Source organism: Platichthys flesus, chromosome 2 (assembly GCF_949316205.1).
Source record: "Platichthys flesus chromosome 2, fPlaFle2.1, whole genome shotgun sequence".
Taxonomy (NCBI): Eukaryota; Metazoa; Chordata; class Actinopteri; order Pleuronectiformes; family Pleuronectidae; genus Platichthys; species Platichthys flesus.
In genome coordinates, this window is record NC_084946.1 from 26,287,896 (window position 1) to 26,314,057 (window position 26,162).

At 44.0% G+C, this 26,162-nt stretch overlaps 2 protein-coding genes across 12 annotated transcripts in view; both read left to right on the plus strand.

Annotated features, from left to right (window-relative positions):
• Positions 1 to 12,034, plus strand: part of slmapa (sarcolemma associated protein a) — a 43,379-nt gene extending 31,345 nt beyond the window's left edge. For 7 of the 10 annotated variants that reach the window (XM_062409007.1, XM_062408991.1, XM_062409014.1 and 4 more), the window contains 12 exons: positions 249 to 308; positions 437 to 511; positions 1,390 to 1,470; positions 1,921 to 1,980; positions 2,177 to 2,302; positions 2,508 to 2,582; positions 2,671 to 2,771; positions 3,064 to 3,268; positions 3,398 to 3,515; positions 4,860 to 5,031; positions 5,119 to 5,253; positions 9,370 to 12,034. In XM_062409007.1, coding sequence (XP_062264991.1) covers positions 249 to 308; positions 437 to 511; positions 1,390 to 1,470; positions 1,921 to 1,980; positions 2,177 to 2,302; positions 2,508 to 2,582; positions 2,671 to 2,771; positions 3,064 to 3,268; positions 3,398 to 3,515; positions 4,860 to 5,031; positions 5,119 to 5,253; positions 9,370 to 9,465 — 1,304 coding nt within the window. In that variant the 3' untranslated portion in view covers positions 9,466 to 12,034. Of the gene's footprint in view, positions 1 to 248; positions 309 to 436; positions 512 to 1,389; positions 1,471 to 1,920; positions 1,981 to 2,176; positions 2,303 to 2,507; positions 2,583 to 2,670; positions 2,772 to 3,063; positions 3,269 to 3,397; positions 3,516 to 4,859; positions 5,032 to 5,118; positions 5,254 to 6,954; positions 7,043 to 9,369 lie in introns of all 10 variants that reach the window. The other 3 variants (XM_062408999.1, XM_062409061.1, XM_062409039.1) reach the window with 1 other exon arrangement.
• A 992-nt stretch (positions 12,035 to 13,026) lies between these two features.
• The window catches only part of flnbl (filamin B, like), a 46,856-nt gene continuing 33,720 nt past the window's right edge, over positions 13,027 to 26,162 (plus strand). For both annotated transcript variants that reach the window (XM_062408972.1, XM_062408980.1), the window contains exon 1: positions 13,027 to 13,480. In XM_062408972.1, coding sequence (XP_062264956.1) covers positions 13,189 to 13,480 — 292 coding nt within the window. In that variant the 5' untranslated portion in view covers positions 13,027 to 13,188. The remainder of the gene's footprint in view (positions 13,481 to 26,162) is intronic.

The window sequence follows — 26,162 nt, forward strand, 5'->3', positions numbered from 1 at the left end:
ACAACTAAGGCAATGATGGCTTGTTTGCATTGGTCTTTACCCTGGATTAGTGTCTTTAGTCTCTTTGTAGTTTTTATTCTTTTCAGTCATTTGTTTGATTCCCCTGCAAAGAAGAGCAACTACACAACTTTAAGATCCAAGATCAGAACATGGATGAAAATATTCAAGTTCAAAATCTGTGTTTTCCAACAAATCTAAACTGGTTTTACTCACAGACTCCTCTGGATTACTCTTTGTTCTCATTGCAGCGGTGAAACAGCTGAAGGAGACGGTTAGTTCTTCAATCCACAAACTGGCCAACTTTGATGGTAAGAGCTCAGGACGAGAGGAAAACTTACTCACCAATATGACATTTAATGAATTATGCTCTATCATCACTAACGGGAATAAACTGAAACTTTAACACTTACTTTTATATACGCGTGTGTGTTTGTAGAAGTGTTGGACGCACACCTACAGAACAACCAGACAGGAGAGGACGACATCCTGGCCAGCCCCGATCGACTCAAAGGTTAAATTCACACACACACACACACACACACACACACACACAAACATTAGCAGAATTGTCTGATTATTTTTCATTGAGATCTCCGCCTTATTTCTTGAGAAATTCATAAAATTTTTCCATTTTTAAAGACCATGAGAAAAACTCTGAATCTTCCCCTTCATCCATCAAGTCCAAAATGTAATGGCTGCTATCGTGGCCTACATTTAGTTTGACTTTCACAAAGGGCAGAACTGCTGACGAGGAGGAATCTGACCTCTGACCTTCGCCCTTGACTTTTCCATTGTGAGAGGTCTGACTGTTTCCCATCCTTTAGATTCTCTTTGGACACACAGTGCTCAGCCGCACCAGCAGCAGTCATGTGTGAGGCCGTCGGCACATGGAATAACATTTCCTATCAACATGCAGACCAACATTTACAGTTTCTGTTCTTCTCCGGACCCCGACTGTCAGTTTCTCGGCCAATGACCTTAAACCTCCTGACCATATGTTTTCTAAACTCCAAGTCTAAACCTCTAAAGAGTCTAATAAAGAATTTGGGACAAACTACACACACACACACACACACACACACACACACACACACACACACACACACACACACACACACACACACACACACACACACCACCTGAACCCTGCTGTGCCTCATTAACTATAGTAACAGCACTATACACAGTGTTTGTGTTGTCTAGTCTTTTTTTAGATTTGTGTGTACCTGTATTTTTTACAATCCTTGATTTTGTTTTCAGCAATGTTTTTTATTGGTAGTTAATACGAACGTGAAAATGGTTTGTCCCGATTATTCAACGCCCCTCCTCTCGCTTTCTGTGTGTGTGTGCGCGCGCGTGTGGGTGTGTTTTTGGTGTGTGTGTCCACAGGGAATCAGATGGATGCCAAAGAGTCAGACATGTCAGACACTCTGAGTCCGAGCAAAGATCGCAGTAGTGACGACACGTCAGGTCAGTAAAACACGTATCAAGTGCAGTATATATTGAGCTGGTATAAAGGTCAAGTTTTTATTTTGAAGTTTGAACTGTTGTCTTGTAACTTTTGTACTTTGGCATTCTTTAATATTAAGAGTCGACATTTTTAGCTGGAGCTCATTATTCTGTGTCAGTTACATTTTGAACATCTACTCTAATAATTCCATTATGTGTTATGTTAAAATTAATGTGCAGTGAACCAAATCACACATTCAGTCTTTATTTTATAGAATCGTACTACTCCTGATGTAGCACCAGACACTGCTGTCGGATATTAAAATGCTTTTATTCATACTTATATATATATAAGTGTTTTTTTTAAATAACTTGAATTATTGTCTTCAACTTTTCATCCGGCAATAATTGTATTGTTTTATTTTTAAAGCTCTCTCTTTGTTCCCTTTTGAATTGTCTTTTTTTGTTCAGACGGCAACATGGACGACCAGGAGCTGAATGAACCACAGAACACTGTAGCTCTGCTCAAAGGTAACCATGGCAGTTCTTCTCTGAGAGGCACTAACACACCACACACACTAAGGATTTGAGCCATTAGGTGGCGCTGTTCTGTTACTTTAGTTCCTGCAGGTCTTTGAAAAAAAGTGTATTTTTCACTTGTTGTTTACAGTGTTTTGTATGCTCATTACACGTGTTAACATTTCTATAATTTACTTTGTGTGTGTAGCTGAGTTGCATCGGGTTGGTCTGGAGCCCGGAGACACGGAGCAGGTCATCCACCATCTCCACAGAGAGCTTCTGGAGGCCCAGGAACTAGCCAACACCGGCAAGCAGAAATGTCAGGAGCTACAAGGTAACTGACTGTGTGAGAAGTGAACCCCCTAGGAGACGAATTCAAAGATTTCAGCTCTTGTTTGTGAAGTTTCTCTCCGATATTTTATCATTTTTTATAGTTTCTTACATTGTTGTGAGGAGATTTTATTCAATTTCTCGTTGTAAGTCACATGATGTGAGATTAGAGTGAGAGGAAGCTGGTGAATGTGAATGTCTGTCTGCAGCTCTGTTGGAGGAGGACAGGAGGAGTAACTCTCAGATGACTGAAGAGTCAACCAAACAGATCCAGTACCTGCAGAGTAAGTGTACACACACACACACACACACTCTCTCTTTGTGTATATTGTCATTCATCATGTATCTGCTTTGCTCCCTGTGTGTGTTCAGCTCAGCTCGGGAAGCTGCAGTCCGACATGGAGGCTTTGAGGGAGCAGAGGGAGAGCACCATCTGCAGCACCAGAGAAGAGCTCTACTCCGCCCAGGAGGAGGTACCATTACTCCACCTCCCCTGCACCCCCACAGACTCCTCACAGCTTCCTCTTTCTTCTCACAACTTTGGCTTATTTCAAGCAATTACAAAACATTGTAAACTTCACTGTCAGTAACAGTTTGACAGACATCGTTTTAGCTTTTAAACAAAGACGAAAAACATAATAGTGTTGATGATATCTCAAAACTCCAACTTCTTTCATCCGTCCCCTGACTTCCCTCTGTTATTATTTAAATCACGGTCCTCTACAGTATATCTGACCTCCACTGGGTTTGTGTGTCCTCTGTCAGATCATCGTTCTGCGGCACGCCATGGAGACAGCCACGGCGGAGCGGGAGCGTGAGATCGCCGCCCTGCAGGCCGACCTGGGTGGTGTGCGCGTTGAGCTGGACCACTGGAAGAACACTGCCTCCAAGTACGAGGAGGAGATCAGTCGACTTCAGGAGGCCTTCACACAGCAGCAAAAACAGCAGAACACTGCCAACCAGCTGCAGGGTGAGCTGTGTGTGTATGTGTGTGTGTATGCCTAACACAAACCAATCTTTTTAATTTTGTAAGCTCATGAAAAAGGTATTAATTATAACTGCATGTCGTCTCATCCCCCCCCCCATCTTCCTCTCTCAGTGGAGTGTGGTACGTTGCAGCAGCGCTGTGTGTGTTTGCAGCAGGACTGTGACGGCCTGAAAGATGAGAGGAAATCTCTGACAGACAAACTGCACCACCTGGAGGCTGAGCTGAGCAGGTACACACACAGACACAGACAGACGCCCTCACATACACACACACACACACCCACACACAGACAAAATTGAATTAAATACCTAAAAGTTACACTGAGATTTCTTAAGAGTTATCAAAGTTGTCGTGTCTTTAAAGAAAAATTCTTCAATAACAATTATTAACAAATAAAGTTTTTTGAGTGATAACAACTGGATTAGTACGACGCTTTAAACTAAAAATAAACTCAAGTGAAAAGTCCCTAAACTCTGATCTGAATGTAAAGATGAGGGTCAGTGCAGAACGTGTGTCAAAAACGTGTGTCAAATAAGCGTGGACATGGAAACCGGACCTAAAAGTCTCTGACAGCCGTGATCGAGCTGGTGAATTGTGGCTCAGCAGAGCAAACAGAAGAGATTGAAGTCAGCATCGACTGACGGGGGGGAACCAGCTGATTCAGGCAGAGCAGGACAAGGGGGCAGCAGATGACTGACAGCTGACTGAAGAGGGCCGAGCCGTCAGCAGGTTCACCGACTGCAGCTCTGTGCTCTCTCTGTTCTCCATCACTACCTGTTCTCATCAGAGCTGAGAGCTCAGCAGGATTTTATCTGAGTTTTCACCAGTTACCAATAAACTGTAGATGCCCTGCACAGCACCTGTCAGGAATAGTTGTAGTGCACAACCCCCAGAAAAAAACTGCAGATGCCAGAAGGCCTGTCCTCTCCAGCTCTCTGTCCCGTCCGGGTGCTTTGTTCCAACTGTTCCCGAACACAAACACACTGCAGTGTCCAGTCCGGCAGAATCCTAATTCAAATTCATACTCTTTTAAAACGTGAGCATTACTCGTATCTGGCAGCTGTAGCAAAAATAGTTTTCCTGAGAAGTCCGTCACTGAGGGAAGACTCCTCCTCGTCCAGAAAAATGTCCCATCACATCAAAAATATCTGTCAACAAATTAAAATCCATTCATTTAACACATAACATTCCAGATCACCAAGAATGATGAAGATAGATGAGGTCAGTGAGGGAGCCTCAGGAAAAAAATCATTAAAGCTCCGATCTTAGGCTACGTCAACATTATGGGAGTTTTCAAGTTGAAATTCATTGAGTAGAAAGTTGCTGTGGATTGTTCCAGAAAATCTGTTTACCTTCCAATGGGCTTGTGTTTACTCTTTGCCCTGGATCCAGTCCTAAAGGTCACCTCACTGTTCTCTGAAATGTAAATTAGTGCTAATGAAACCACATATCAACAGGTTCCTTAAATAAAGAGACGGTTTCATTTTGAACATTGTTCTGAACACAAAGTTGTGCATCACTTGACATTAAAGTGACACGCTGACGTGTTTGTTGTGTGTTTGTTTGTGTGCAGCACCAGGGAACAGAGTCTGGTCCTCAGCAGCAGTCTAGAGTCTCTGGAGAAGAGGGAGGAGGTTCTGCAGGACAAACTGGGTTCTCTGGAGAACCAGCACCTGCAGGACGCAGGCAGGCTGAAGAGCCAGCTGGACCAGGCCCAGGCCCGCACACACACACTGCAGACAGAGGTACACAACCCCTGGAAGGTTTCCACTCACTTCTTTACAAATAATGATGACATGACTGTATAAAAATGATTGTGTGTGTGTGTGCAGTATGAAGACACACAGTCTCAGCTGTTGGACCTCCGTCAGCGATATGAGCGAACAGAGCAGGAGAAGCTGAACATCCACCAGGAGCTGGAGCAGTGCAAGAGCAGCCTGAAGCTACTGCAGGACAAAGCCAGCTCCGTGAGTACACACACACACTCACACACACACACACCTTGCACACAAACTGCACACAGATTATCCTTTTTAATAAAACCAAAGACCGTAACAGACTATTTGTGTGGTAACCTTTTGTATTTGTTCAGCTTTAAATGTAATTGTTTACTCTCAGTTTTGTTGATGTATTTATTAATGTTTCTTTGAGATGAATGCAGGGGAAGCAGATTTGCTCATGGACACTGTGGCAGTCTTGGACTTTAGTAGCCGATAACAGATCCTCCACAGCCTCCCTCCCTCACTGCTCACATTCTAACTCTAGACATTAAACACACACCAGTCTTTAATCAAAGTCCTGCCAACTAACAAAGATGACTGATAACAAACTATGTGATGGAGGTAAATGCAAATTAAGTAAATAAACAAACAATCTATGATAAATGAGTCACAATAATTTAATTTGTGTGATTCCAGCAGATTAATGCAAATAGAGCTAGAACAGATCCTAAGCTGATGAGTAGCAGCTCGTCTGCCACTGAGAAAACTCCCGGAATCGTGAATCAGACAAAAACAGCGAGACAGAGCAGCCTCCTCCTCCTCTGTTGTCCTTCTTCCCCCTTTTCTTCTCCTCCTCCTGTCTTCAGCTCCTCCTCAGGCTTCTGTTGATGTGTCATTAGATGTTTATCTTGTTCCTCAGATTTTGTTTTTCAGAATAAGAGTCCTGATCTAGACCGAAGGACTATACATTGGTTTTAACTGAACCTTTTAAAAGGATAATTTCAGTTTCTTTATAACTTACATTTTTTCCGTGGCTTTGCCCATCATTGCCGTCAGTAATTATCATTGAAATATAAATAAAATATCCTGAATTAGAATATTATGTTGACCTATAAAATGCACAACTTTAAAGATCAGATTGACTTTGGGTCAAGAAACATCGGTTTTAGAAACAAACCTTTAAAACCGTTATGTTACAGACATGTATTTGAAAGACAGATTGAAGGTAACAGTGAATCTACTGCACACAGTGATGCTTCAGGCCGAGGTGATGTCTTCATGTTCCCACATCTCAGCAGTGACTTTGGTAAAATAAGAAATATACTGATAGACATGATGGACCACACTATGAAAATACACACTCAGTTGTAATGACCCATAATTATCCTTTAGGTCCATTATTTATCTTTACCAGGCACAAAGATTTAGAAGAGAACAGATCTCCGGAGCCCATCTCCAGCTGTGCTGCTGTTTCTCCTCCTCATTGTTATTATTTCAGTTATTAAAGATCAGAACAGACTCCTGAGATTCCACTGTGACCTTTAAAAGCCAGTGGCCAATCGGCTCCGTCAGGCAGCAGCTGATACAGATCAGTCCCTGAACCAGACGTCCTGGTGCAGAGTCAATGAGCTGGAATCCAGAAGGAACGTGGTGCTGGTGACGGAGGGGCCGCTCTTTTCTGGTTGTCTGTTTTTCTGTGAATGTGGCTGCTGAATGCGTAGACATGGCCGTGTTGCTTTATACAAACAGCTGACGAGATACACTCGTCTTTCTACAGATCTCTCTCTCTCTCTCTCTCTCTCTCTCTCTCTCTCTCTCTCTCTCTCTCTCTCTGTCTCCCCCTCCCTTCCCCCTCGCTGTAGCTGCTCCATCCTCCATGTTGGTTTTGGTTGATTTTGCCGGCTGATTTCTTCTTGTCCCTCTCCTCTCCTCCCTCCCTCCCTCTAGCCATCCATATTGCAGCCTGTCCAAGCCATATTCATGGGCCTTGTCCTGGCTCTGCTCTACTGGTGTTTCGGCCAGTTGTGGTAGAAAGGTACACGCCGACATGACATCAGTCTGTCTCTCTCTCTCTCTCTTCACTACCTCCATCTGTCCATCTGTTGAAGAGAAGCTGACTGAGGTGAACCTGTTGTCCTGCTCTGTGATGAATTCAGGGTTGAATGTTTTACTGGAAAAGTTTAAGAGGCGATAGAGAGGAACCCAGACTCCAGTATCAGTTCAGTTGAATTCACATCATTTTGGCCTCTGCAGAATTCTTGCTCTCGCTGAACGTCATGGTTGTTGATGTTTAAATAGCAATAGAACTTTTATTTTGTCAAGTAACTTAACTGACTGTATATAAAGATGGAGAACGTGGGTCTACTTCCATCCACTTTCCAGAAGTGAAGCCATTGAGCAAAATTGGTTTTGTCTGTAGTTGAGAGGAGGAGCACCTGAAGGTGTTAACACGTTACATGGAGGCAACCAGACTGTTAGAGTTGAACCCTGAATTCTGATCAGTAGGACGAACTCTTCACCTCTTGCACTTCCCTTCAAGACCGAGCTTCATCTTCATCATCGTGGTGGTCGGTCTTCATCTTCTGGGTTAAGCTGCTCAAACTAAAGCATGAATGTCTGTCCATCTGTCAGTCAGTCAGTCAGTCCGTCCTCCTGCTTGTCAGTCCCACTTCCTCTGCTTCTTCCCCCTGCAGATAACACTGAAACCTGCTCTTTAAAGGGACGAGCTCCCACCAGCCTCAGACTCTGTGTTTAGAGGAACCTGAGCCTCCTCAAGGAAACATTCTGAGCTCCCACAAGAAAAACTCCTTTTTATTTACAGCAAAAAATGTAAATGTCAATCGCCCTGGAGCTCAAATTATAAATATTATCATTCAATTTTTTTCTGATTATTTCATTTGGAAACGTCAGCTGAGAGTAACTTCTTCCCTATTTGGAATAATTTCACAGTATTAGAGAAACTAATGGTGTCTTTTCATAAATGAGTTCAAATCTAAATCCTGCAGCAGCTCAGCCGTCAAACACCAACAGGTCTGAATAATGATTTGAACTTTGCTTTGGACTTTGAAGTATTTGATCCCTTTTAAAGAGCCAGACTCTGACCACCTCTTAACAAAGGTTGGTTACTAACCCACTCCTCCTTCCTGCTTCATTCATTCACTGCCACAGCTCCCGCTCACTTTCATGGTGATGGTTTTATTTTCATTTTCTCATCTCTTGTAACAGGGTTTGTGGTTTTCTTCCGTTTCCTGCATCCGGTTTGCTGCCTCACCCCGCTCTGTTTTTCTTTACCTGTTTGCAGGTTTGGTGTTTGGTTCACACTGACTCTCTTCAGTGTATTTTTTTTTATTTTCTCATCCTCCAGCCATTGAGACATTCATCATTCTGTCCATCGTGTTCGTTCCGTGTCGTTTGCTGCTCGTCTCTCTATTCTCTAATGTCTGACCAGTGTTTCCAGTTGTTTGCTGTGGATGAAAACTGGTCTGTAACTTGTCTGTTTTTCTACTCAGGTAACCTCTCCTGGCTTCTTTACTTTGCTGCTTCCACCTGTTGAAGTTCTTTTATTAACTCCTTTCCTCTTCATCCCCTGAAGTCCCAAAAGACAATATTATTTCCCCTGGCATCCTCTGTTATTTAGTTATTCATGTTGTGCATGGCTTTCTGGAATAAGACCATCGACGGCTTTTTCATTTTGACGCAGCCGCCTCAAAAGAGAACTTTGTTGAGTAGAAAGTTAAAAAACATCCAGGGTCCGTACAGCAGCTGAAAAACATTTAACCCCACGATGAGCATTAAATCTTCTAGAGCTGAATTTTTATTTGGATCTGTACAAAACACACTCATAGAAATCACCTTAATCTATTGGATTGCTGAATTCATCAAGATCAAATTATTTTCCCGGGAAAATGAGAATGAAAAAAGAAAATTAAAAACTTGACCTATTTCACGATGTTAAAGAAAGTGGGAGAAGATACCAGATCCGCCCCTGATGTAGATCTGTGGGGAAATAGGATGACTCTCTGTCCTTTCATGGCGGTTTCATGTAGTTTTTGTGTAACATTGCGTTCACACAAACAGACGGAAGCTTCACCTCATGATAGATTCAACAATAGATTCTCTCAAATAGAACAAAACCCTCAGTGGATAAAATAAGAAAACTCTCCTCCTCTGGGACTTCAGACGCTTTTCTATCATCCTTCTTTCCTGCGGTCCTCTATTCTCTCTCTCTCCTCCTTCTCTTCTGTCTCCTCCCTCTCTCTCTCCTGGTCTTAGTCCAGTTTGAATGAAAAGCTTTGGACCCGGAAATCAAACTAACTGGATCTTGTCTCTGTGTCCTGTGTGTGTCCTCGTCTCCCCGGACAGAGCGGCTGGAGTCCCTGGATGCCGGTCATCGCAGTGATGGTCGCCGTGACGGCAGCCGTCCTCTACCCAAACCTCTCCAAGAGCAGCTCCACTTAGGACACATGGACACAGACACACACACACACACACACACACACACACAGGGCGCTGTGAGGAGAGCATCACTGCTTTGCTTGTATAAAGTTAAATTGTACATAATTGTAGAGGGAATATAAAGGTTGTGGTTTCTACAGAAGATTCAGAAGCTTCTCGGTTTATTTTGTTGTCGTTTTTTTTTGTTGGGGTTCTGTATTGTTTTTTTTTTGTTTGTTGTTTTTTCTGCAAGCGGGAGTTTCGTTGTTGTTTTTATTCTCGGCTCTCTCAGCTGTGGTGGGGGCTTTTATTTTTTGGTTTTCGTCTTTCTGCTGATTTCTAGGTAACAAGTCGTTCTGCAGCAGATCTGAGCTTCCACACGAACGGCCTGAGGTGACGTTCACACACACGCACGCCCCCCCGCCCGGTTGTAAACGGAACAGGGTGGAGGAACCAAACACTTCCCAGCGGCCTCGGGGCAGTCGAGGGGAACCACTTCCACATTTACCTCTAAAACTGGTTCATTGGCTCTCAGCGCGTTTAACTGCAGCTCTGCCCGTTTCATCAACACTGTCATATTTTAATATTCAGTCACTTCACAAATTTTTTTAACAGCTTTATATGATGACATCAAAAAGGAGTTTTAAGAACTTTAATAGTTCATATTGTCGAAACATGTATCGATAAGATCACTCCCCCGTCACTGGCTTCAGATCAGATTTGACCTAGTAAAACAGAGTCTGGTGTTTTCAGACGTCTGGTTTCATCTGAACGTTCTCACACAACACCAAGAGGTCAAACTCCCTGTCGTCCGTGATGAAGAAGAGCTGCAGACGAGTCATTCACCTGAGTCTGCTGGAAAGTGTTGGTCACGCCGCGGCCGCTTCAGGAAGTCCAGCTCTGCTCTGGTTCCCGTCGGCCATGTTGGATGTTGAACGTGGCGTTTTCTGTTTTCACTTTGTTTTGTTTGGGGAGGTTTTGGGGTCGGGGCTTAAACTTGAAGCCAAATTATTAAAAACAAAAGTCAGATTGATTTTCTTTTTTGGCGACACAGTAAAAGGGGTCAAAGTGCCTCGGATGTGACTTATTAACACCACAGTTTGTGTATTTGTGCGGACAAACACTACCACACACACGCGTAGCGTCTTTGACTGTCGGAGGTGTGTTTGTTGTTTGGAGAGAAGATGGACACTGACCTTCCTTCTCCTGGGCTCATGACCTTCACAGTGAATCGTGATAACGTCTCTTCAGGACCTTGTTGGTTCAGCTCTGGTTCAAACTCAACAACTTCTGGATGGATTCAAATTCGCTTCCCTGAGGATTAATCCCATTGACTTTTGTTGTAGCGCCACCAGCTGGTCAAGATACGTTAAAGTCCCACATGTAAGTTAGTGACAGGAAAGCTGGTTACAATACCCAGTTATATTAATAATATACTGTCCCTCACCTTAATTCATCGTGTTTGTCGATCATGATGCTGCCACCTTTAATCCTACTGCCAATTCCTCCTGGTGGTCAGTCACCGTACTGCACCACAAAGGTTTTTTGCACTACAGTCTGTTCCCCCCCAAAAAAACTAGACAAATCTTTGGTTGATGTGCGTTGAAATCAATTTTCAGTAAAATGAGAAGCAGCCTCCTTTGAGCTCAGAGTTCAGGTTTAACTATCGACCCACTGTGTTGATCTATATCCCCCTTAAATCATTTGCTTTCGAAAATCCTATATTTTCCTATATTAATGTTTGGCATCGCTGCACATCCTGACACTTTACCACTGTCAGCTGTCGATCAGCGGGGGAAACTTCTCTGGCAGGAGATGTGCGTCATGTTTCCTCATGTACATGCAAACCTGCAAAACCTTTGTTCCACAGAGCAAATGGTGGCCAAAAGATGCAGGGTCCCTGAACGCAGCACAGAGTCCTGCTGAGTCTGAAGTCCACCAGTGAAGAGCTGAGTGACGAGACGTCTGCTGACACTCGATCACACCCCATTCCCCTCCAACCAGAGTCTATTTAACGATCCAAGACCTAAGGAATTGATAATAAATATGATAATCTTCTTTAATTTCCTGGTGCCAGCCTCATGATTTATTTACACGACAACATCCACGTCTCAAACTGGGAAAAACTCTAAACTCTAAAACCAGACCAAGAGTGCATCAGACCAGTGGAATGTTTTGATTCTCACGTCTCCATCTTCTCTTCAAACACAGTCACACGCACCTCAGGCCTCTGCTGAGATCACGTGTGTGTCTGTCTGTGTGTGTGTGTTGTTCACACTCTGGACTCTTGAGCAGTGTTTGTCATCATCTGTGTACTCTGTCTTGTCTCCGTGTTTTAAAAAAAGATAAATAAATAAAGACAGAGAAAATACAACGAACTAATATTCCTGATGTTTAAAGAGAAGAACACTACAGAACAGTACAGAGAGAGAATTGTAAAATAAAAGTGTTATTGAAATGACGTGCTACTAGACTTATTTTGTTAAAATTGTTTAGAGATATGAGAGGGAGCTGTGTAGAGGATATGATTCAGATGATGTGTTTAATATGCAGAGCGATGTTTGGATTAAAGTTGTAGCAAGCTGACCCACCACCTGCTGCTTCCAGCGTCTTCATTCACTGTCCCCTGCACTGAGACACGGTCACAGGTCAAATCACTGGTTCACACGAGAGATGCACATATTCTGTTTCTACAGCACTTCTCTTACAAACATGGGAATAAACAACTGACCAGACATATGAAAGATAATGTGAGGAAACTGAAAAACAACTTCACGTTCAGCAGAGAATTTAATTGAATGTGGTGATATTGGTTTATTATTAATATATAGTTATAAGATAATAGGAAAACAGTTTTAAATGCAGGTAAACAGAAACATTTTTTGTCCTATACTTGATTTTTGACTGATGCAACATTCAGGGCAGCTCCTGGAAAATTGGAAATCAGATAAAAGTGGTGCATTAAAAGGATTAAGGTACATTATTGAATAAAGTGAATAGAAACAAAGACACAGTGGTTTTCCTGTTAATTATTTCTTATAGAAAATTAATTATTACATGTTATGTAGAGACCTCAGAGAGAGTCACATGTGAGAGGTCCAACTCCCAGGACGTAACTGAACTCATCAAGAAAATAACAGTATTTACAACATTGATGAGAATAAACTGTTTATAATGTAATGTAAAGTTTGTCAATGTTTAAACTATTTGAACATCAGAAAATGTCTGATAGAGACGGAAGGATCAGCGAAGACAAATTAACCAAAAATGTGAGGGTCAAAAAATGTCGTTCCTGTTCTGTTGTAAATTCTATAACTAAATGAAATGATCACAAAATGTGTCATTCCATTTTCCTCCAATTGAAAGCAGTAAAACACAGTAAAGACGAAGCTGAACAGTCTCAGAGCATTTCCCTTTGTTATAGAATCTATAGCAAAAAAAAAATGTAATTGATCACAAACGGTTTCATTATATTTGCCTCCTGTGGGAGGCGCTAAAACACCAGTGACGCCTCCTCAGTTAAACCCCCCTCCCAGGGAAGAAGCCGAACATTCCCAGTTTGCGGAGCGGCTCCTGAAGGCAGCAGCAGCCACCAGTGTCCGTGCGGTTCAGAAACTTCAAACTTCAGCGGCTCGCAGCAGAAACTCCGCGGGAACACGAAGCTCATATCCCCGCTGCACTCACCCCCCAAGAGACACCCCCCACCCGGAGAGCCACCGGCGGCGCACCCCGCAGAGCCCGAGGAAGATGCCGGCTACAGAGAAGGACCTGGCGGAGGACGCCCCGTGGAAGAAGATCCAGCAGAACACCTTCACCCGCTGGATCAACGAGCACCTCAAGTGCGTCAACAAGCGGATCGTGGACCTGCAGCTGGACCTGGGGGACGGGCTGCGGCTCATCGCGCTGCTGGAGGTGCTGAGCCACCAGAAGATGTTCCGCAAGTACCACCCGAGGCCCAACTTCAGGCAGATGAAGCTGGAGAACGTGTCGGTGGCGCTGGAGTTCCTGGAGAAGGAGAACATCAAGCTGGTCTCCATAGGTGAGTCCCCCCCCCCCATCCCCGTGGGTCCGTTTCAGAAGAGCCAAGATGGCAGCTCCTGGAGTCACTGGTCCCGATTCACATGTCCGAGCACCAGCGGGTTGATTGTGTTGTGAATGAGACCAGTTCGAGCCCCAAAACACAGGCTGCACACCGGACTCGCTTTAGAAACCTAGAGTTTGAATGTGTAACTGTGTTTTTCACCCTGATTTCTATAACCTACACTTTTATAAATGATTTATCCTGAATCAGCTGGAAACACTGTTCAATTCGGCTCACACGTGATTTCACATTTACTCTAAAGTCAGAGTTTAGTGGACTCACCTGGAGACAGAGGATCCACAGGAAATCTCCCTTTTAACAGTGAACATGTTTAATTGGATTTCAATCAATTAATCAAGTTTTAATTCTTCATTTGTCTCAGAGAACTTAACAAAAATGCAAAATCCTCTGTTCTTTACCCTGAACAATAGTAAAACTACAAAAAAAACTTTTGAACAAGGGAAAATACTTCGGAGGGAGTCACATAGTTTTACAGTTTTTAACATACTGGAAAAGTGAGTGAATGTTTGAACTGGTTTATTCAGAAGAAAATGTCTGATAGGGATGAAGGGAGCAGCGATGACCAATGAATGGAGGAGTTATTGTCAGTAATGGTGGAATATGTGAGCAGACATGTTATATATCATCGTCCTCAATCAGCCGCCAACACAACAACATGCTTTCATTCAGCTTTCATAAAAAACTCCACTTGTGTTTTATAATTTGAGACCAAAGTTCAGTTTCCTCTTTTTTTAGTCTTTTCCTGTTTGTTTTTCATGAAAGTGTGAAGGAGCCTGTTAGTGGAAGATCTTTGTGAGGTAGAAACAATAACATCACTTTAATTCAACTTTCTTGTGATTTGCTTCTATCGTAGTTTGTTCTGTTTTCGCGGTGACTCGCTTACACTCGGCTCTGGGGTGGGACAGGAAGTCAACACCGGAACTGAGCTCAGGAATTGTGCAATCTCAGGTCGATGTGCTCACCTGTGACATGAGTCATCGTGAATTATTGCTGTGGGAAAGTTCTAGACTTTAAACAAACCAATCTTCAAATCAGCAGATACGGTAATAAATGAAGCCATTGTTGTGTGGAAAAAAATAATTTCAAATGTCCACACCCTGTTGAACTAAAATCCATCCATCCCTTAATCCTGTGATAAAGATCGGTTCACGTGGTGATGACCGATTAAATACATCGCTCTGGCACCAGCAGCATTAAAGGTTCAGTGTTCAGGAGGTAGTGACATCTAGTGGTGAAGTTGCACATTGCACCTCACCTTCCAAACACGACCGAGAACCCTGTGGTAGCTTCAGTTGTCATAAAAACTCAAAGTGTGTTTAGTTTGTCCAGTCTGGGCTACTGTAAAGAACATGGCTGCCTCCGTAGAGAGGACCCACTGCTGATATGATCATAAAGTATTTAAATATAAACGCCCAATTCAAGGGTAAAGAAAACTACAGTTCTCACAATTATGATTAAACACAATCGTGTAAAGTAAGTTCTGCGTTGAAAGAACATTTTAAGCCGTGGCTCTTGAACTTGCTCCTATCATCAAATCTCCGCCTTCACCTGACCAGAGCCAATCAGAGTCCAGAATTAAACTCGGTTGAATGGTTGAATGGTTATAGATTGTTATATAAGAGACAAGACAGACACACACAAACACAGACACACACACACGGACAGACACACACACGGACAGACACACAGAGTTTTTTATAAGAAACATCTCAGGCCAATATTAGTGACCTCATCTCATATCTGTGGTCAGACCTGCGGACAGGAGTGTGTGTGTGTGTGTCTGTGAGTGTGTGTGTGTGTGGTTTCCTTAGACACATCCTCGTCTTCACAGTCATTCGGCTCAAATTCAGAGTCAGACCAGAACGTAAACTGTCATGAAGGCGCTGTCCCTCGCCGCCTTGAGTGCGTCCATGTGCGTCCCACATCAGAAACATGCCCGAGCGCACACTGAATGCACACTTCTCCAAACACCACTTCAAAGCTGCGTTCAGAGCCACACGTATCCCACAATCCACCAGGGCCGGCTGCTCTCAGTTTGGTAAGAATACACCGATTCGTTGAGCTATGTGGACAACGGGTCGAACGTCTCAACCGCTGTCCACTGTCTTCAGCCTCTAGAAAGTCAAACTGTGAATTGACTCGGCACAAAGAGGAGGAGCGACAACATGTTAAAGAGACGCACAATGTTTTTTGCAGTGTCTCTGTCCTCGAGTGTGTAACTGGTGAATGTAAAAGTTCTGCACAGTTAAAGATCGGTGGTAGAAGGACGTCCTCTCCTCTGCAGAAAACACAGACGCTCCTGAATCAACTCGTCAGTCGTCTGGCTCATATTTACACGACATCTTGACCCCCCCCCCCCCCATTTTGACACGCCCCCCTGATAAAACCCTTATGTTGCAACCGAGTACGAATTTGCCACTTCCGGTGAAGACGGTGGACGACCGGGGTCAAGACCTCGTAACCGACGTGATGCTCTCTCCAGGTGTTTCAAGTCCATTCGAGGTTTTTGGCTAAATCTGTAATAAGAGCGAGAAGGTGGTTGTTGTGGGAGGAGTCTTAGAGGTAGAGACACCCGGAGAAGCTGCTTCCAACATCTCCACGTGAACAGAAACATGAGCAGGATGTGTTTCCTCTCGGTGTGACCCGGTGACCTCTGAGTAGCGTCCACGTGTGGCTGCTCTTAACGGGCACTCGGACGTCACCAGAGAGACGTCACACGTGCACTTTATTACTTGTGAGTTCCACACGTGTGGTTATTGGGACGGATCCTGAATAATCCTCGGTGTGTTTCCACAGCTGAACTGAGCTCACGAGCGGAGCCGCTTGTTTTTGTCTGAGTCTGTCGGCACCGGGGGTCAGTTGAAATCCAGACGTCTGTAATGAGAAAGTTCTCCTGGAGTCGACGGGAGCTTTTCTACCTGATGTGAGACGCGTCTGAGGAAAGTGTGAAAGTGTGAAGCGCTGACGGGTGATGGGAGCGAGTCGAGGTCCAAATGTGCTCGGTGATGTAAAACCGAGGAGGTTTGATTTTCCACAGAACAGAGGAAATGACTGGCTGGGTGGGACACACGCACAGACACACACTCACACACACTAACGCACACACACACAATGAGGCAGAGCTTGTCATGTTTTAGTTTTCAGAGGTGAGCCAACGAGGTCGAGAGAAAAGTATTTTTATAGTAATAACTAGAGCTGAAATAAAACATTAGTCAGTCGTTAGAAACCTGATCGGCTGCTAATGTTCTCTGGCTCTAATAACATCAGTGTCTGTCGGTGGGCCTGTCGGTGGGCCTGTCGGTGGGCCTGTCGGTGGGCCTGTCGGTGGGCCTGTCGGTGGGCCTGTCGGTGGGCCTGTCGGTGGGCCTGTCGGTGGGCCTGTCGGTGGGCCTGTCGGTGGGCCTGTCGGTGGGCGTCTCTCTTTAATCCAGGTGATATGAACTTCTCAGATAAGTAACGTGTTGTGACTTTATCTGTGCACCAGTAAGAAACCACAGTGAGTCAGCGGTGTGGACAAACTGGGTGGGATCCAGTGTAACGTCCGTCTGTCAGATGCCTCACCTGCATGACGGGGGGGGGGGGGGGGGGGGGGAGCGTGGGAAGGAGCTGTTTGCAGACAGAGCAGTGGAACCCGGTGCCTCCTTTTCAATTACCCTCGTGTGTTAATGGGAGGCTGTGGTGCGGGGCCCCTCGTGTGAGGCCCCTGGACTTTTGTCCACAGCACACAGGAATAATTTCAGCACGTCTCCAGTTTCGTGTTGAATGTTTTGATACTTATTCTGCAGTCTGTTTATCTTCAGGCTCTTCTCTGCTGTTCCCGTTAATTTCCATCAGTTCCCCAACGCTCTGCCGTGTTGGGGGGGCAGGTTGTCTACCTCAACGTTTAACCCACGTGTTGTGTAAACACCGGATTCACTCGCCCCGTCTCACAGATCCCACAGAGTTATGTGTCAAAGTAATTAAAACAATTAAAAAAAAATTGTTCCTCCTTCACATTTATGTTTGTTTCTGTCCGATTGTGTAAAGCCCCAATGTGTAGAAAAGTGTGTTCGCACAAACGCTACAAAAACACCTCAAAAGGAAAGATGGGTGAGAAGTATACAGAAATATGATCTATTATTGATAATAAACTTTAATGTTAGTAGATTAATATAAGTATAATAACCGTTGTTAATAATTCCATCTCTGCAGAACAGACTGCTGAATACAAATTCCATTATTTTACTAGTACTTTACGAAAATGTGATTTTTAATGGTTTGTTAAATGTTCCTTAAAATCCACATTTGAATGATTTTAACTTAACTGAATCTTTTTTCTAAGATGTGAGCTGATGGTGAAGTGAACGTCTCAAACCTGATGACTCACTGGTTTGGTCCTTTGATGTTTGACTTTAAAGAGGAAATCTGTTCATTTATGGTGTGTGTGTGTTGGGGGGGTGTGTGTGTGTGTGTGTGTACACAAGTGTTGCTTAAAGAGGGTGTTGGCTGTCCGCTTGTTCAGGCAGGTGTGTTGCATCGTGGCTCCGGGAGGTTTCAAGGAGGTTTGAAGAATGCCTCGCACTGAAATGATTTGTCGGTGAATCAATCCGAACACATTCAGATGAATTCCTGGCTGCTGTAAACTCACCAGTGATGACACGTTTTTTAATGTGTGAAGTTTTACACAAACCAGCCGACACGGAGACCCTGGAGAGGTGTGTCTCCACCTGAGGATCAAAAAGTCCAGTTCTATTTCCCTTTTTAGCTAAAGTTTGGTCTCTAACATCTCCAGAGTTGAATATGTGGCTCTTCTGCTGCTAAACGCTTCAAGCTCTTCATCCGGTGGATATTTAACTCTGTTTGTTAACTGTGTTCGATGCTGGACTGATGAATCACTGTGGGTTCATTAGTGCTTATCTGCAACTCAGTAAATTTGCCATAGAATTTAAAGTTAAGAGCTGAAATATGATAAAAGTTATATTGTATTAAACGTATACTGATGAAAGTCTGTGGCAGCAAAGATGATTAAACTCAAGCTGTACATATAAATGAAGCTTATTCTATTCAACAAGTTCCTACAATGTTGATTCAGCAGCAGCAGGTGATGTTTATCAGACTTTTTAAGATGATGCTCCTCGTCCGTTACCTGTTCTTACACACAAAACACACACACACACACACACACACACACACACACACACACAGACAAACACACACAGAGTCGGAGAGCAGCTGGTGAACATCGTGGAACATTTAGATGCTCGACAGAACAAAAACAGAACTACAAGTGATTCACACGGACACGATAATGCCCCCCCCCCCCCCCCCCGCATCTGCTGGATGTGTAAATAAGGACACCAGCAATTAGACAGATCCGCTGGAGCAAGCTGTGAGGCTTTCAGAAAAACAAAGTGGTAAACAACGAGCCGTTCTTTTTTTAAAATCTTTAATTCTCAAGTGTAAAACAGTTTGAAATGAATGGAAGTGTTCTCTCGTGTGGCCGGCCCACATCTGTGTGTGTCTGTGTGTCTGTGTGTCTCTGTGTGTGTGTGTGTGTGTGTGTGTGTGTGTGTGTGTGTGTGTGTGTGTGTGTGTGTGTGGACTCGGGTGAAAACGGAATGAACAGGCCCGACGGGATCTGTAGCTTTCAGTGGGGACCTCAGTCAGGTAGTTGACCTCATTCTCTCTCTCCTACCAAACACAGACACACACACACACACAGACACACACACGCACACACTCTCACACACACACCACACTCTCACACACAGTTAACCAGCGTGGTGCCTCCAGGCTGTGTTTTTGTGACATGACTCATTTAGAAGAAAGAAATTCCAGATTTTCAGTGAAGTGACTGTTTGATAAACGTATCTGTTTCAGTGCACTTCATTAGACTTGAGGATGAACTGAATTTGGAGGTCAAAGGTCAAGATCACTGTGACACTTGTGAACACATTATCTGAAGAACGCGAGTGAGACTCCTTTCCCATTTGGCACAAATGTTCAAGTAGACCCGTTGGATTCATTGATTTAGATTTGGGAGGTCAAAGGTCAAGGGCACGTTCATGATATCTCAAGTCTCTCCTTAGGGAATTTCTTTTAAAATGTCAGAGTTCAAAGGTCACAGGGAACTCGTATGACAAACCAAGTCTGTAGACTGAAACTGGTCTGATTATTGGAGGCAGAAAACTGCAGGGAGGTATTTCTGTTTTTTTTTAAATCTGACCTGATTACATGGGGCAGGATTTGGTCCGACTCAGATCCTGGGTCAGAGTTTAGAACTGAAGACACTGACAAACTCAAGATATTCAAATGTAGCACATGATTCAGCTGAAACTGATTTGAAACATTGTTTTTCACTTTCACCACAACAAAGAATGATTGGTATTGAGGAAGACACACACACACACACACACTATTTCATACACACACACACACACACACACACACACACTCATAGAGGGAGAACAGTGTCCCAAGGTCAGCAGGGAATGAGGTACATTCCACCTGTTGTCAGGCCAACCTCAGTAAATATAGTCAGTGATTGGCTGGAGTTGACTGTGAGGGTGTGGTCGATTTGAAGGAGAAGTGTCACGTGACCTCAATGACCCGGCGCGGCCCTGTGGTGCGTTCAGGTCCCGTGAGATGGAGGAGAGACCAGAGGACAGACGGGACACACAGTTCAGGTCCTGCAAGCCAGTAAACACTGTAATGTCCAATGACATGCAAAGGTCTCCCATGTCCATAACTCACAGGTGGCAGCAGTGTTTGCATCGGGCCTGTTCTCTCACCATCATGATTCTATCTGTTAGTGTCACTCCTCCAGAAGCTGCTTTAATATTTGTGACCTTTGCCCTCATGGTTTGTGTTGTTACTGCACACGTTGTTGTTGTGAAAGTGTCGACTGGTCTAAAGATGAAGTGGTTTCAAAGTCCAGATTCTCTGATTTGGGTTCTTGTTTACTGCCTCTGGAGATTATCAGTGTTTACCAATCAGAACCAGGTCACTAATCAGAACCAGGTCACTAATCAGAACCAGGTCACTAATCAGAACCAGGTCACTAATCGGAACCAGATCTAGTGATCAGAACTAATCACTACTCACGTCACTTGCAGAAAGGTGAATAACATTTATAAAATATAAGTCACTGAACCGTCCAGGGGAGCTGTGTTTGTGATTCTTTTGTTTTGAAGGAAGGATTTCAGATTAAAGAATCATAACTTGTGTTGTTGGAACAAAAATCTAATTTTTGTTGGTTTTAGAAATCAGAGATGAGAAAACTGTTCTCAGGCTGCAGCTCAAACTTGAAGAAGCAGAACTCGTGCTCGCGCAAAGTGTATTTTGCGTAGCTGCTGTAAAATCGACCTATTTGTTAAAACCAAACTATCAAAGTGATCCTGTAACTCGAGCTTATTGTGGAAATCAGGGTTTGGAGCGTGTGAACACTTGTTGTTAAATGGCGCTAGAATTTTTTTATTTTATCTTCCCCATTTTTCTGTTATTAAAACAAGCTCTGATGTCAGGCGACTAATCCCAACCTCCATCGAGCGTGAGCCTCAAATCAGATCCTGTCTCTGTTCGTACTCACACACCTGAGAACTCGTGTCACAGAACCATTCACGTGCACGGTGCACGTCAAGGAGACGCATTGGAAATCGTAGCTCAGGGGGCTCGGCCCACAGTCCCACTCAGGTGTGAGTGAACTGTAAAACACACACACATACACGCACACTGAGCCTCTGTGTTGCTGCAGAAAAGGTAACATGAGAGAGGCAAGGATATTGATTTACACACACACTCTCACTAACACTCACATATACACACACAGACACACACACAGACAGAAAGCTCCATTGTTGCTCTCAGGTCTAAAAACAGCAGCTCCTGTAGGTTTGTCCAACAAGAAGTTAAAAGCAACAAAGTGTTGCATTAAAATCCACTTTGACAAACGTTCATAACAGGAAGTCGTGTTTCACCGTCTGTTTCATTCAGAGTCAAATCGATGTAAACAACAGTTAAGTGTAAACATGTTTGTTTTGTTTTCAATCATTTTCAGTGCGGCGAGAAAATCACCAATAAGCATCATTGTTGGTTACGGCCCTGTTATCCATTATGATCCAAATAACAACGAACCAATGATAGAAATCAGATATGAGCTCTTAAAGGGACAGGACGCTCAAACTGGAGTAAGATGCACTGAATGAAAAAAACTGAATGTACAATGCAAACACACAAACACACAAACACACACACACACCTGTCCTTTTGTCCTCATCACATCCTGTTGTCTCACAGCAGACGCCCAAGTCTTTATGAAGCTGGACTGTTGTCATCATGTCGCTGGTTTCATTGTTATCCTGCACAGAGGCGCCTTTGTTGTGTGGGGATGTAACATCTCACACACAAACACACACACACAATCACACACGCACACAAATATGATGCTGAGTTCAGGACAGTCACTAAATATTAGTTTAATGATCAGTCTGACGGGGAGATGACAGTATGAGACGGTCTCTCTCTCTGTTCTTTCTCTTTTAAACACACACACACACACGTGTTAGGAAGTGTGTGTCTCTCTGTGTGTGTGTTTGTGGTTCCAGTGGTTCACTGAGGATTGTGATGGTCACAGTGGTGGTGAACCTCCTGCAGTCTGGCTCAGCTACAAACATCTCAAACTCTGCTCCTCTCCTTCGCTCTGCTTCTATTTACTTCCTCTTCTCTTTTCATCTTCTTTTCCTTCTCTCTCTTCTTTTCTCTTTTCCGTCCAGTTTATCTTTTTCTGTCTCACTGAGAATAAAAACTTTTTCCATTCTTATTAGCTCAGTCAGAAAGTTCTCGAGTTCAACTCGGTAATCTCTGCCTTCGGGGCAGAGCAGATTTGAATATTAGAATTTATTATTTCTGTTTGCAAACTATTTAATATTTACCCATCCAGCCGGTACAGAGCAACATTATGGCACATTTGGAATCATGATGAATGTCTATATCTCCATCTTCATCTCTATCTATGGTCTCCACCTCCTCCTCCAATGCGTTTGCATAAAAAATGAGGTATAGATGAAAGTATAAACATAAATAATAAGAAATAGTTTTTCTTGCCTTTTTTTTTATTGAGTTTTCTTCCAGTTTCCTTCTCATCTCGTTTCTCTACTTTCGTTTAATGAAGTCAAATGGCTGCAGGATTATTAGAATGTTTTCCCAGTTAAAACTGGTTTATCTTGACCCCCCCCCCCCCCCCCCCCCCCCCCCCAGGTTCCATGTAGAAACAGGGTTTGAACATTTCTTTGACTTTTTCTCTCTTTTGCTAATTGCATATTTATCGTTTTTTGACACGTCGGTAAATTCTCCTTTCTTTTGTCTTGTGCTCTCTCATAACTTCCTTTCTTTTCTCTCCATCATTTCCTTCTCTCCTCTCTCCACCCTCCTCCTCCTCTTCCTCACCACATGGCTGGTCTGGGCTCTGATGACATCATAGCCTGGGAACCGACAGGGTGAGGTCATTCAAGGCCAAACGCTGCGGTGTGTTTGTCAGTGTGTGTCCTGTTTATGCTGATGCAGATGTATTGCCAGATGTGTGTGTGTGTGTGTGTGTGTGTGTGTGTGTTAATGACAGGGCACCACTGTGCTGGCGTCTCGGCTCTTGTGGTTCACAAGTCGTCTTGTTTCTTCTGTTGATTTTATTGTGAACTGTGCGATGCTGGCGTCTGAGATAAAGATATTGATTATTTAAAATATGGACGTAGACCAAACTGTTGATGTGTTTATGTCACACCCTGCTGCTGCCTGGTCCCCCCCCCCCCCCCTCTCACCTGAATCTCCTGCTGTGTGCAGTGTAACCTCCAGAGAGAGTCTGGATCCGATTCGCAGACATCCTCTGGAGTTAATTACTGAAAACACCTTCCACACTCGTTATTTTGCTGTTGACTGAATCGATAATGGCTGTTTTTAAGAACCATTCAATTCAGGATCAAAAAATTCGGTAACTACGGTAGCTCTGGCTCTGACTGGATCTGTAGACCTCCTCTAATGAGCGGAGTCCCGGGCCTGACGTCCTCCCGGTGGTTCCTGAAGAGTCTCTCCAGATTCACCTCTTAAACCAACACTGGACGTCTTCCAGCTCCATTCTTTGAAAAGTGTTTTTCTCTGGGTTCATTCACTTCTTTGATTTCCTCATGAATGACTCTGAGAGACATGAGAGCGAGTTTCTCACTCCTTTGATCTCTCTCTCTCTCTCTCTCTCTCTCTCTCTCTTCATCTCTCTCTTTCTTCGTATCCGCAGCTGTTTGAGTGCGGCCAGTGACCAGATTAAAGAGAGAGAGAGAGAGAGAGAGAGAGACAGAATGACAAAGCCTCTGCCTCTCGCTCGCCCTCGTGAACCAAACCGAGGACATTAAAAGCCTCCCTCTCTTTGTCTGTAATCTGGATCTCTCAGCTGCGTGACTCATGTGACTCTTATTAAGCGGCAGAGTCACTACAGCGCTGCATCATGCGGTGATGTCACGGTTTGGGAGTTCACCGCGATGCTCGGGGGGGGGGAAGACTCCCGGCTTCTCTGGAGAAGGTTCCAGTCCTAGACCTCAGGAGTTTGTGGATCCCTTTATTTGGAAACGTCTCACACATAATCGGGTTGTCAGCACGATCCACAGAGTCTAGATTTATTTGTAGCTTTTAACTTCAGTCGTTTCTTTATGATCACTTGACCTCTTAGGGGCAGAAGCGATGAATTGAGTTTCTTCAATCCGAGAAAATGTGAAAGGAAAGTAAATCTGTCCGTAATGACTGCGACAGAACTTTTGAATCAATTTCAAATTTAAACCAAACTCCACATTTAAATGTTTTGTAAGATGAAAACCAGATTATATGACAACTCTGTGATGAAATCTCTTAATGTTGGTTTTAAAATCACTTTTATCTACATGGCTCAAAACGCCGCCTGGTGCCTCAAACGTAGAGTCAGCAGATCTGGAGTTTTTTAACAATCATCACATTCACGTGTACATCCATGAGAAGTTTGAACTCCCTCTATCAAAGGTGGGGTCTTGTTTCCCAATCCATGCTGAAGCTAAACCATCAAAACCAGCACATCGTCTCCCATTCAGAGACGTTCCCCCCCGTCCTCCCCATGTCTCACACACACTGGTTGAACCCAGGTTAACTGGTAGAAGGCTGCAGGGGAACTTGTGTCAGAGAGATTTACAGACACAACTTTACGGCCTTAAAAATGATTGTGGGGCTAAGTTAACAACACAACTGTTCTGGTTTATGGCTGAAGAAGACTCTGGGACGAAGGCTCTGGTTTGTGATGATGACTATGGTCCTCAATAAATATTGTTGAACGTGCAGGGACACAAACTGACGACTGGGTTTGTGTGCGTTTGGCTTTTGTGGCTTTTCTTTGCCACCATCCATCAGTCCTCAGATGGCAGGGGGTGGTGAAGTGTGTTTGTGTGTGTGTGATGAATTGGGGGGGGAGGTAATGATCTCACTGTTGTGGAATTTGAGCGTGTACCCTACTGTGGGTCAAACCTACACACACAGACACACACTCACACATCCTGTTGTTCACCACTGCAGGTACCTCCTGTGCTGAGTTTTCCATTTTGAAACAATAACACAACTTTGGATCCTGGGTTCAAGTATTTAAAAATTAGAGGATGTCATCATCGTGGTTATTAAAAATCAAATAATAGCTGTGATGGATTTATGGTGTCCTCGCTCTCCTGTGTGATACTGAAGGCTTTCTGCGGGGGGGGGAGGGAGGGCGTGGCCTGTGTCTCTCTCTCTCTCGCTGACATCACTGCGACGAGCTGCCTCAGGCGTCAACTGTTCTGTTCAGCACTAAATTGTCGGGTTGGAAGCTGAACGTGTGTTTGTGAGACGGATCCAGTCGTCATGAGAAGTAACAGCTGTTTCAAGTGAGACAGCAGTGGGCGAGAGACAGGGGGAGAGAGAGTGAACTACAGTGACCTCACACAGAAGTGATCTCACCTGTAGACAGGGTGTGAGCCTGGTGGAGCTAAAAGGCTTCGAAATGTATGTAAATGTCTGAATGGACTCAACGTGTGTGTATTTTATTTATTTACTGGTTGTGTGCGTGTGTGTGCGTGTGTGTGTGTGTGTGTGTAAATGCAAATGAACTCAACAAGGCGTGGGCTTGGTGAGAATGTTCCTCGGTAGGTTATCTTTAAATGATAAACTTCTGAAGCTATTCAGTTAAATATTAAGATCAAGGTCCGACAGACATTTTCTCAAATATCCCCACAGATAAGAGAGGGTTGCAAGATGTCACTTGATAAGTGAAGTCATGAAGAAGTGAGAAAAAGATGTCATGCATTGTTTAATACATTCATATTTCCCGGACGATAAACACAACAAACTGAAGCTCATGTAGACGGAGAAATACTGTAATATATGATCATGTGGAAGGAGTGATGTCAACACATGACGTCACATGAGGTGCGTCTCAGTTCAGGGGACACGTCCTTTTGGAGGACGCGGCCTACGAGCCGGTCTTCGTGGGCTGTGTCGATCACGGAGACAAAACCTTAGATGAGGTGATGTTCCTGGATTTGCACCACCAACCTGCCCCTCCCTTATCACAGATCTGCAGCTGGACACGCGGAGAAAGTTTCCCTCT